Genomic DNA, 12,795 nt, shown 5'->3' with positions numbered 1-12,795 from the left:
TATTTAGCCGATTTTTAACCGTTTTAAAATGGTAATCTGTGCAGTCTGAAAGGTGCACAACCACTTTACCGTTTTAAAAAGCAGGTTTTAAAATTGGAGGGTCCTACCTGTTTCAGACCCGGTATTTTGGCATCAAAATCGGGTGTGAAACGGTATTTGTGACCCAGCCAATGAGCGGACCCAGCGCAGTGAATATTTAATGAGTGCTCATTAAATATTCACTGCGCTTTACCCCCGCTTCGCCCCCCCGCGCGCCGGTTAACATCCCCCCCACCCCCCCAGGGCTAACAACCCCCCCACAGTACCCTAAACTGCCACGGTACGCTACACTTCCACGTGACACTGCCACAATACCCTACACTGCCACGTGACACTGCCACAGTACCCTACACTTCCATACACTAATGTCAGTGTCACGTGGAAGTGTAGGGTACTGTGGCAGTGTCACATGGCAGTGTAGGGTACTGTAGCAATGTCACGTGGCAGTGTAGGGTACTGTGGCAGTGTCACGTGGCAGTGTAGGGTACTGTAGCAGTGTCACGTGGAAGTGTAGGATACTGTAGCAGTCACATGGAAGTGTAGGTTACTGTGTTAGTGTAGGGTACTGTGGCAGTGTCACGTGGCAGTGTAGGGTACTGTGGCAGTGTCACGTGGCAGTGTAGGGTACTGTAGCAGTGTCACGTGGAAGTGTAGGGTACTGTGGCAGTGTCACGTGGCAGTGTAGGGTACTGTAGCAGTGTCACGTGGAAGTGTAGGGTACTGTGGCAGTGTCACGTGGCAGTGTAGGATACTGTAGCAGTCACATGGAAGTGTAGGTTACTGTGTTAGTGTAGGGTACTGTGGCAGTGTCACGTGGCAGTGTAGGGTACTGTGACAATGTGACGTAGGGGCGTGTAGGTAAATAATGTCACTGGATAACGAGCAGGATGCTTCCCTCTCTGCTTGAGGACCAGTGTGTGCACAACTCTGTTGTCTGGAATTCTTCGCTTACAGTAGAAAAGCTTTTTATACCGAGTGCCGAATCCTGTACAAGATGGGCATACCATTGTCCACTTCTCCATTGTGTGATATATACTACAGGGCCCACTAATGGGCAGCCACTACATAAGTGTATACACATATTCCGATTTAAAAGCAAAAAGATTGCGACCTCTTGGAAAAGAACGAGACATGAGAAAAATCTTATTTCTCCAAGTGATAAGTGCCTGGCTCTGGGGTCCGGAGGAGGTCCCTGCATCAGCCCATCTTAGCCCCCACTTACAGCTAGTAATGCTATTTTAGCAGTTTCGGCAGGTACACCATTCTTTAAAAAAAAAAAAAGCTCGAAACAGTAGGTTACTGTCTCTTCCCTAGTACACCGCGCAGAGAACTCAGGGTGCCGGGGTGATTGACAAGCATTAGCACGCCCACAAGTCAGGGACAGCAAGCAATCAAAGCCAGACTTTAGCCACTAACCCAGAAAGGCCGCGAATGATGAGCGCTCGGGAAAGCGCCTCTTTATTGTAACTCTGCCAAAGCTGGCATTAGACTGATATGTTTTTAGATGAGTTTTTGCTTTGTTCCTCTCAGCTCCCCTGGATGTATTAACCTCGGGGACACGGAACGAGTGCGTTCCTGCAGTGCACCTGCTGGGGTCACCCAGCCTGATTTCTTTCTCCATCTTTGCAGAATAAACTACAGAGCTGTGTATGGGGCCTCATGTCTGCCGGCGCTAGTTCTCATTCCGCTGTGGTCGCCCCTCTGCACAGACTGCCCTCCGTTCAGGCAGACGCTAAATAAAATCCTATTTGTCATGTAACTATATAGAGACCACTCATACGGGCAACTCCTTTACTCTCATGTTTAAACTTTGACTAAGGGTATACTGTGCCATCTATTGTACAGAGGGGGGGGGGGGGGACACGACACCCTCTGCCTGCGGCAATAGATGCGGATGTATGCTCAAACCATGGAGTTAGTGTGAATAGATTGATGACTGTTTGGCATCGCGCATGCGCAGTCCTTAATAATCGATTGGCATAACAGCAATCAGGTCTGAATAATCCCGCCATGGCCACTGTACTATGGCCCTGATTCTGGTTGACTCGGTAAGCCGAATGAACCAAAATGACCCCCTATATTCCCAGAGACCACTAGCACTGCTCACTATTACGCTGCCAGCTAGAGAGGAGAGAACATTCTAGTTAATGTGCCTGATAATGACAGGGCCGGATTAAGCCTTTGGGGGGCCTGGGTCACTTTAGACAGGGGGGCCCCCTCCCACTGGTCATTACTGGCCACAAACTGCACGGGAGAATATTACACTGTCAAAACACAGAGTAAAGACCCGGGGGGCGGGATTAATATCTATACATTTAATACCACATGAAAAGCTTGTGTTTGTCCCTCTGTACCTTACTCTGTAGGGGCTCTGATATGCTCAGCCCTGCCTCTGATTAAAAACCCTCCCATGATGAGGCCGCTGCTGCTGTCCTCCATGGGCCTGAGAAGCATATGATGAGCTCCACCTAGGAGAGCTCAGCCCAAGCCGCTCAGCCTCTGAACTCTTGTGCAAAATCTCATGGGACTAAAACCCCTTTCACACCAGAAAATGCAGGGACCCACCCGGGAATATGGCCCAGGGATCATGCCGGGGCATTCCCAGGTTTGGCCCCTTTCACACCAGAAAAGTCCCTGCATTTTTTGGTGTGGGGAGGATGCGGGATGGCGGTGGAGGTGGGCAGGAGATGAAGAGTACTCACCCCGGGATGCTGGTCCTTGGTGCAGGCCGGGGATCCACCCAGGTGGTGGGTGCGGATAACAGGTCAGACGGTGTTAGCAGATCACCGGCTGCAGTGAGGGCGCCGGAGAGCTGCGTCATCTACATCCGCCACCTGTCCTGTCATCTGTGCCCACCGCCTGTGTGAATCACCGTCTGACAGCACGTACCGAGGACCAGCGATCCGGGTAATACCCCTATCCCTTTTACACCAGCCAGGACCCCGGGTTGAACTCTGGAACAACCCTGCTCCATAGTTTTTTTAATTTTCCCAGGAATTTTGGGCCGGAAACCTTACACACCAGTGTTAGTCGCCCAACCGGGAATTTAGGCTGGTGTGTAAGGGGTATTGGTCAACTCCCAGGAATGCATTGCACACTTGTGCAGTCAGTGTGCCTTGGCTCCAGATGCCCAGCACCATTAATCATTGTCACATTGGCAGATAGGTGAAGCTGCAGCACTACCCCACTGCCATGCACAAAACCTTTAGCTAAAAAAAATAATACATACCAACCATAGGGGGCCCCTAGATAGAGGTACTGATCCCCTGAGCCCCCCCTTAATCCGGCCCTGGATAATGGGGAGGCTGGTGGGAGGTATATGTATATGGGGGCCCCTAGATAGAGGTACTGATCCCCTGAGCCCCCCCTTAATCCGGCCCTGGATAATGGGGAGGCTGTTGGGAGGTATATGTATATGGGGGCCCCTAGATAGAGGTACTGACCCCCTGAGCCCCCCCCCCCTTAATCCGGCCCTGGATAATGGGGAGGCTGGTGGGAGGTATATGTATATGTATACAGAATATTTTAACTTTATTATATCTTTTTTCTCTCAGAACCATGCACCTGATGGGCTTTATGTGAAAACTAAAGACCCCAATACATCTCCTAGTACCCCCGATATTCTGGAAATTGAGTTCAAAAAAGGTAAATGTACAATGCCGTCACCAGTGGCTCCCAAATCCGATCCTCACACAAACCCTGACAGCCCATGTTTTCCGGATTTCTGTCTTCTTGGCTGGAAAAGAATGTTTTCCTATTTCCACAGACTGAAATACTGAAAACATGTCCTGCTGGGGTGTGCAGTATTAAGTCTACAGGCAGTAGGTCGACCCATGAAAAACGCAAAGCAAACATCGACATGAAAATAGTCAACACAGCAAAATTTTGACAAAGGGTTTTCATGTTTTTTGTGTGTGTATGTCGACATATGTTGACGCCCAAATAGTGTAATGCATCCCGTGCGACGATCGACATACTTTTAAAGTGTCACTTTATGCCCACAAGTCAGTAAGAAAAAAATGTGTCGACCTATGACCAATTGCCCGGATATCACCTGTTGGGTTTTATTTTTGGTGCCATCATGTGCGGCGTTCCCACCGATGTTTGTGCGTAGGACGTGGACTAAGCGGCACAAGTCTCTATGTCTGTTCTCGTCACAGCTTTGGGGGTTATTCTGGTTGACGACATGTGCAGCCTTGCGAGCCCACCAGACGCTGCCCACCCCCCTCGCATAAACATCCATTCGCAGCCTTGGGTGCGGGGGAGAATTAATTCAATAATCGGCAACCATCGAATGATTTCTCCAGCGTTTTGCAGATCTGAGACACCTCTGTGGCGTTTTTGATCTGCGGGCGCCCTGTGTGGGAAGCTGAGACCCGCTGACGTCTGCTGCCCGCCCCAGCGCCCGCATCATCGGGGAGTTACCATGGAAACGCCCGTGAAACACTGCGTTCCCATGTGCGAAGTTCACACAACCACTCACACGCTAGAGTGGGGATTCGGTTAATGGGGGGGGGGGGTGCAGGCGTTCGCTGTGGTGTCTCTTACCTGGTCGCTAAGCAGCAAATATACGCAGCCTAGTGAGCAGGTCTGAATCAGGCCCTCTGTGTTGCAAAGTCCTATCACAATGTTGTCCGTTCCATAATTGGGGGACTTATCCTTTCAGCACCAGGCTGGTGATGGTTCTACACTGGGGTCTCGCAGCTGCCAGAGGGCTGTCACACAATTATATAGTTCCTTATTTCCACGTGTAGCCGCTTCTGGCATTGTTCTGGAACAACAATAATAGTTAAAGTCCGATCATCATCTCACAGGACAATGACAGCCTCATTCGGTCTAGTCCATAACATTCCCCATTCATCTCTCACTTCATTTATTTGAAGTTCTAATCTAATTATTGACTATTTGAAAACTATAAGCTGCGACTAAGGGAGCCGAGCGATCCGCTATGGGCAGAGGTGACGGGCGGTATCCAGCCCGTATGGAGGGGGGAAAAAATGGGATCTCCAGACTGAGGGAGCTTAAAGTTCATTATTGCAAAGAATTACATTTAATAGCAATAGAGAGTGAAAGTGGTCTGTTAAGAGGTGATTGGCAGTGAATGGTGCAATCAATGCTAATGGGGAGAACAGATGGAGTAAAGATTAAGCAGCACAGTAGTCCCGGGCCGGCTTTGTGGCGAAACCCCTTGTCAGATTGCTTATACATTTATTGCTCATTTCAGTTTGCAAAAGAATAATAAACCCTTTCTTTTCATAGTCTGTCCTTTCCATCCCCAAATCTCTCCCCCAGCCCCCCCCTCCCCAGCCTCAGTCCGATCACCACACCCTACCCTCTGCCTTTCTTGTGGAAGGTGTAATAATTAATTCATGGGGTCTCCCTTTTGGCTGAGCCGCTTTAACTTCTCACTGACTAGAGCAGCCCCCCTTTGAATGTTGACAGGCAGAGAACTTGGTTGGCGCTCTTTGAAACAGACATTAATGGGAGGGTGGATGGGTGGGTTTTGCAAAACCACCGTGCAACTAGCCACCAGCTCCCCCTCCCCTGTTCCCATTTGTCAGGCTCGAATCACTGAGTGGTGGGACAGAAGGTGCAGAACCATAAGACAATGGGAGAGCGTGAAATGCAATTAGGAATGGGGCTGGTGGCAATTTCACAGTGTATGAAATGAAAGACCGGGCGACAGAGGCAGGGAGCGGGTGGGGGGCTTATTTTTATTGCAGTTTCTATTTTACCATAAATCTGTAACCTCTCCCCCCCCACCTCCTAATACTTAAGAAGTTACTTAGAGTTCATATCTGTCTCATCCATTTAATGCTGTGTTGTGTAACCAGGGTTCTCTGCATCCAGTGGAAAGTGCTCTGTTCCCCCCTCTGGGATTTCTCTTGTCTGTAAAATGTTCTCCTCCCGCACTTGACCACATGTTCTGTCTGTGCTCCTCCATTACAGGTGTCCCGGTGCAAGTCACAAACGTTAGAGATGGGACAAGGCATCAGACGGCGCTGGATCTTTTCTCCTATCTCAATGACGTTGCGTAAGTCTAACGGCGATCTGACCAAACCGATCACAAGATAACGTAAACGCAAACAAAATAAGTCAGCTGATGTATTCGCTGTGGGACCGGTAACAACTATTGAGCTCTCTAGAGAAGGCTTTCCATGACTTAGTATGGGTGAGGCACCAGGGTTACTGCGCGGGAGTCATTCAGCTCAGAAATGTGGATCCACCTGGGGCACGTCAGAGGTGCAGAGGGCGATGCCTTTTGTTGTGCTACTATTGGCACAACCAGAGACGTAGGTGGGTGATTACGGGCTCTGGAGGTTGGTTGCGATGATCAATATCCCGTCTTCAATAGAACTCCCATCTTAGTTCATTTACTAATTTACTAAATGCCCCAATACACTGCGGCAACTTCTCCCCTCGAAGAAGCCGCCGGCGATCCCCCTTGATCCGCCCAGGTGGCAAGATCGCATGCGATCCCAGCCGAGCCTGCCTGGCTGCAGAAACAACCCAAGAAATTGCTTCTGCAGCCGGTGTAACTCGCAGTCTGCATTGCAATGCCTTCAGGACCGCCCATCGCATCGGACCGGCTGTCAATCACCTGCTAATTGGGCTCTTTTCCTGCGATTGATCGTCGCAATTGCAGGTGAATAGCATACTGTACGGGAGCCTTAAGTATCCATTTATCCATTAAGATCGTGACGGCCAACAGTCTCGTCGTCATCTAACCATTAACCGATATAGCTTCAATGTCAAATTAAAGTGTTCCGGAGTTAAAGGGCTTCCATGGTTTCCTCAAGAAACAATAGCATCTCCTCTAATGCAGAGCAGGATTATACTGGACCTAAAGTGGACATTAAAGTGTATTATACACTTTGTAAGGTGGTACAAGAGATAATGAGAAATGGAGCAGGCACAATAAGTAACAACCTTGCAGTATTGTGTTCTGACTCTGAGATGCCTCAGAGCAGACAAAAACATTAGGTATATGAACTTGCTTATTGTCTTTCCCCTACAGGCTTCAGTTCATTGTTTGATTGATTAACAGTGTGGTGACTAAGTAATGAGCGCCCCCTACTGGAGTACAAGGATATGACTGTTTACAGAGGGAACAGCTGGTGCTGGATCTCTATGAATATCAACAACTTTATTTAAACTCTAAAAGAGTGAACATTTAACAACATATTCCTACCCTTGGTAGCAGGTACATCCCCTTCGCCAGGAGGAACTTTCCCATCATGCACTAGGTCCACGTCTACCTGGAGGGGTAATAGAATCCTGTGGCGAGCAAAGTGAGTCCATGGGGGTCCACTGCAGCCGAAATAACATAAAATAACCGACAACAACCTAAATTACAGTAAAATAAATAGCACTGTAAGGGCATCTAACATCTTCCCCTCTCACCTCACGTCCCATCAGAATCCTTTCCATGAAGGGAAATAGTCACAACCTTCCTCCCATGTGGCTGTTAACAACTGCATAAGTTACAAGGTCATGTATATTTATTAAATGGTATGACCTGATTTGTAAAAGGGATGACTAAGAAAGCAATTGGCTCCGGTAAAGGGTGCTAATCATGGCGGTGACTGAAATGCCCCAATTCATAACACCCCCTATCGCAAGGTACATCCCGCGCTGTGAGGGACTCACCGCCCGTTCTATGGCATGGCGAGGACACTTCCCTAAGTGGCCAACGTCCCCCTTGGAGGCGGGACTCACCAGCCATTCTGGCAAAGGGGGGCAATACCGCACAGCGACCACCTGACACCTCACATGACCGCTGGTGGAGAGTGCCTTCTCGTCGATTTCAATTAAATTTATATTTAACTGAATTAGGTGACAGCCGAAAGGGCAGGTAGCACATGAGAGAGCAAGGGAAGAAGGAGGGTGAGGTTCCAGACTCCAAGCCGAAGCATCATTAGACTCCTCCTACTCTACCCCTCTCTAATCTGCCGCCCCTTGGCTACCTAACTGGCTAACGCACCTGACGCACAACCACATAATCTTCCTGGGTAATCTGTTCTTCTTCAATAACTTTATTAAACAATCCCCAAATTCACAGGCTCTTAAATACCCTTGTGCCTATACAGCCCTCGTTATATCTAAGGGTGGATTCCTTCGTTCATATTCCCATGTTTATATTCTTGTATAATTAGTATCTCAGTCAATTTGAATTAACCATTTAGACTGAAGGATGGACTTGCCACCTGGACTCCAAGGGCAGAGTTTGGGAAACTTTGCTGTATGCATTTCATAGCCAGAAGTGTGTGTGTGTGTGTGTGTGTGTGTGTGTGTGTGTGTGTGTGTGTGTGTGTGTGTGTGTGTGTGTGGGGGGGGGGTTATACCTGCTGAAACAACTCCTAAAAAGGGTATGTTCCCATAGCAGCCAGTTAGATATTGCCATTCCTTTCTGAAGGAATCTTATTGAACACTAGGGGCAACATCACATCATTATTTGGAACTAGTTTTTTTTGGAGTCATCAAGTATTATTCAGTCGGAGGAGGGGGGGGGTCTTAGGCCGGGCACACACTTGATTGATGCATCGTTCGGTAGTTCACAAACCTATCAGCCGATGCAATATAATGGATTGTTTGTTATAGACGGACCGACGGCATCCCCACATTCAATATCCTGCTGGAATTTGATTAGTAGTTTAACCCTAATCCTATACCTAACCTTAACCATCCCCCTCCCACAGCCTAACCCTAACCCCCCTCCCCCTGCAGCTTAACCCTAATGCTCCACCTCGTGCCACACCCTAACCCAACCTCAGTACTTATCACCTGGATTCTGACCATGTGGAGGCTGCGTCAGCGCCAGGATTGCGTGCGCTGGGATAATAACTACATCCCCCTGGGATAATAACTACATCCCCCTGGGATATCCAGCTGTGTGTGCTGCCCACCAGCCGGCCAGCTGCAGCAATCGCACACAATGACGTTACAGCTGGTTGGCCGCTCATGTGATGTTTAGCTAGATGTATCAGCGTGGCTGATCGGTAAGTGTGTATACTTACCACATGGACAACTCCATCGGCAGCCGCTGCGGCATAGTCTGTCCTCGGTGTCTGGTGCCTATAGATGTGGGAACTTACGTAACAATATTACAGCAGTAAATGCACCTCTCAGAGGTGACGTTATAGGGGGTCCACATCGTCTTGGTCAGCCACTTACGGTCCACACCTGAAAATGGTCCATATACCATTGGTCAACATTGCCTTAAGGTCGACATGGTTGACAGTCAAAAGGTCAACAGAAGGTTTTTTATGGCTTTTGTGTCTATGATGACATGGACACCGCGTCCCCGCATGCTCGCTGCTCTTACCATGTGGTGCCACCCTGCGCTCAGTACACTATTATGTTTTCGCTCTATGCCTAATTGGATAGTAAAATATGAACCAAAAGAACGTGAACAACTTGTGTTGACCATGTCGGCCTTAAGCTTGTGTCAACCTTCTGTCAATGCCGACCTCTGGTATGTTGACCCTTTTCAGTTGTCGACCTAGTCACTGTCAACCTAGACCTTGTTGACCCAAGGACCGTAAACCCTCTCCGCATGCTGTTACCAGTAAAGGCCCCATACACGAGGCGATTCCAGTGGATCAGGCCCATCGTCCTAAATAGCATGTGTCTGACATCGGATCCGATCTGATGCATGGTGCCGTAATGCATCGGATTGGACCCAGAGATCAAACGTGTTGCACGTATGATTTCGGCGTGGGACCTTCTCCCGGCGGAGGGTCCTGGGTGGCTAAAGTGTAACTGGATGCGACACGCACATAGTGTATACAACAGCACCGATCTAACCGCTTTACAAGAGTGCTGATGTTTAACCGCTCATGTGGCATCATTTTTATATGAACCATTTTGAAGTAGTGAGGAATGGAGACATTTCAGCCTTTTATCTGGTTTATTTTATTGCTATTTGGTGTGCGCAGCTGTGAGGGAGATGCAATGACTGCAGCTGTTTGCATAAAAGACATTGAAATTCCAGTTTACTGTGCACCTGTCAGTCTCACACAGTGGAGCACAACCATTTTGTGAGATGGAATCAATAGACATGACCCCGCATCATTCTCTAGGAGCCAATGAATATGTAGTCATGATTTCTCGTGATGTCACTGGCCCCTTGTGCTCCCGAAAATGGGACAGGGGGCGCGACTGCAATAAATTGTGGGTGTGTCCATGCTGCTGGTTGGGGTGTAGCCACACCTCTGGTGGGTGTGTTCATAAAGAAAAATTCTTAATTGAATGAGCGTTGCAGAGATGTTTGGGCTGCCCCCAATGGGAATATGTTGCTCTTATTCCTCAGAATAGAATTCTGCAAATTGTCCATATGGTGTAAGGCGAGACGACCTCTTCCTGTCTTCTACTGATGAGATCTGACAAAGGTGAGACAGGCTGTAGGGAGATGCCCTGTGTCGTGCTAAAAATCCTAATGGGTTCAGCTGCATCAATTGAAAGATCTGGTGTTAAATGTATATACAGAACTCCGCAACATGTCCTGTCATAGAGACCCCACATATGTACACCTGCTAATCATGTAATAGTCTGTCAGAAAGCCAGGTGTGGGAGCAGGAGAGGAGCCTGAAGACGACAGAGGCGGAGCCGGAACTCTACCATTGGTGCAGCAGATGCCGTTGCCCTGAGGACTAAGGGCCCCACTGCTTCTTCTGCCGCCCGCTGTTTTTTCCTGTCACACTCTGCCTCCCTCTGTCACCCTCTGCATCTGCCTGGTACCCACTGCCATGTTGCTGATTGTACACTTGGGTTGGGGCAGAGGAGGGGGGGGGGGGCAGATTATATTTCCTGAACCTGGTCTCACCACCCACAAGCTCCGCCTCTCCATACAGCGGTTGTATATAATGTTCTCTATATCTCTCTGCAGGGGGAAGCATGGTGTCGGAAGAATAGACATTGTGGAAAACCGATACATTGGGATGAAGTCACGTGGTAAGTTTCCCACTTGTAACAAAACTTAAACGATAGGGGCGAATTTACCCCAGTGAGATCAACCTTAAGGACTGAGTGTCCCCTCCCCAGTACAAGTAGGGGATCACTGCCGCTGATATCCTCAGCCGCTGCTAGCTGCTATCCTCAGCCGCTGCTATCCTCAGCCGCTGCTCTCCTCAACCGCTAATATCCTTAGCCGCGATGGGGTTCCTTTGCACGGGGAAGGTTGAGTGGCACTTGTTTCCATCAGAGGATACTGGCGATTGCAGGTCAGATGCACAAAAAAACCTATATTATTTTATAAATATTTTTATAACCCAGTTTTATTTATTTAAATTTTTTTATATCAATTAGTGGAACCTCTGCTTTCGGTTCTGATGCACATTTACACAGCTAAGAATCAGAAGTAGTAGGGCGAGTGACCCTGCTCAGCTGGGGTGTGGTATAGGGGTCCGACAGTCGGGATCCCGACTGGCCGGACTCAGACAGCATGGCGAGCGCAACAGCGGGCTTTGAGCTGTGTGGTGCCGGCAGCATGTGACTGGCTAGCAGCGGGCTTTGAGCTGTGTGGTGCCGGCAGCATGTGACTGGCTAGCAGCGGGCTTTGAGCTGTGTGGTGCCGGCAGCATGTGACTGGCTAGCAGCGGGCTTTGAGCTGTGTGGTGCCGGCAGCATGTGACTGGCTAGCAGCGGGCTTTGAGCTGTGTGGTGCCGGCAGCATGTGACTGGCTAGCAGCGGGCTTTGAGCTGTGTGGTGCCGGCAGCATGTGACTGGCTAGCAGCGGGCTTTGAGCTGTGTGGTGCCGGCAGGGTGTGACTGTCTGGCATCGGGATTTGAGCTGTGTGGTGCCGGCAGCATGTGACTGGCTAGCAGCGGGCTTTGAGCTGTGTGGTGCCGGCACCGTATGACTGGCTAGCAGCGGGCTTTGAGCTGTGTGGTGCGGGACATATCAGTTATTGTGAATTATAACAGCAGCACTATATAATATTTTCTATTAGGTGACTTTATTTGACTGCTAATATTCTGTGAGCCGCCTTTCGGAATCGTACGATGTCTGTCCATTCTTAAGTATAAAGTTCCATTTTATTCTTGTTTTTTGTCAATTCATTACTTCTGTTATTGATAGGGGCCCCAAAAGTTTTTGTCCTGGGCCCCTGCAGACCTTAGCCTGGTCCTGACAGCAAATGTGTATGCCGGAATGGATATAAAGGGCCTGATTCAGGTTTAATAACTTGGTGTCGAATATAGCCCCGTTTCTGATGGTGCGGGTCTGTGCATGTACGCAGCGAGTATCACACTCACCGAGGTATTGGCATGGGAGGGAATGGGGTGTACAGGGGCCAGTAGCAGGGGGATGCCCAGCTTTCTATGGGCGGCTGATGTCACATTACATCAGCACCTGCCCCCATTTCCGCCATCTCCCTCAAAAATAGGGGGGGGGGGGCGTTCTACCTGTTCACTGCCTGGCTGCAAGTGTACGTAGCTTAGCGACTAGGTCTGAATGAGGCCCAAAGTGTGTTGAGGATCAGAGGTTGGTGGAGAAAGAAGCGCAGCAGGGCGTAGCGGGTGGTAAGTGGGTAGCGGTTGGTAAGCGGGTGGCGGGTGGTAAGCTTTGGTGGTAACGGATGAGGGACGATATGAAGCCAGCCATAGCGGTACCAAATAAAATGAGCAACAACTTAAATACAAATAAATGTTCAGGTAGGTAAGGTACGGTGGATACCCCACATACTGTACTTTCTCTGTTCTCTAACACCTTAACCACGAAGAGACCGCAGTGCGTGTTTTTAGCATTTGAAGGG

General features: G+C 49.2%; 1 protein-coding gene across 2 annotated transcripts in view; it reads left to right on the top strand.

Moving 5' to 3' along the window:
* The window catches only part of ASS1 (argininosuccinate synthase 1), a 103,908-nt gene that overhangs the window by 61,714 nt on the left and 29,399 nt on the right, over positions 1 to 12,795 (top strand). For both annotated transcript variants that reach the window (XM_083160882.1, XM_083160883.1), the window contains 3 exons: positions 3,594 to 3,684; positions 5,989 to 6,073; positions 10,928 to 10,992. In XM_083160882.1, coding sequence (XP_083017008.1) covers positions 3,594 to 3,684; positions 5,989 to 6,073; positions 10,928 to 10,992 — 241 coding nt within the window. The remainder of the gene's footprint in view (positions 1 to 3,593; positions 3,685 to 5,988; positions 6,074 to 10,927; positions 10,993 to 12,795) is intronic.

Source organism: Crinia signifera, chromosome 9 (assembly GCF_055691185.1).
Source record: "Crinia signifera chromosome 9, ASM5569118v1, whole genome shotgun sequence".
Lineage (NCBI taxonomy): Eukaryota > Metazoa > Chordata > Amphibia > Anura > Myobatrachidae > Crinia > Crinia signifera.
The sequence above is the reverse complement of the archived record's forward strand: the minus strand, read 5'-3'. Positions and strand labels throughout refer to the sequence as shown.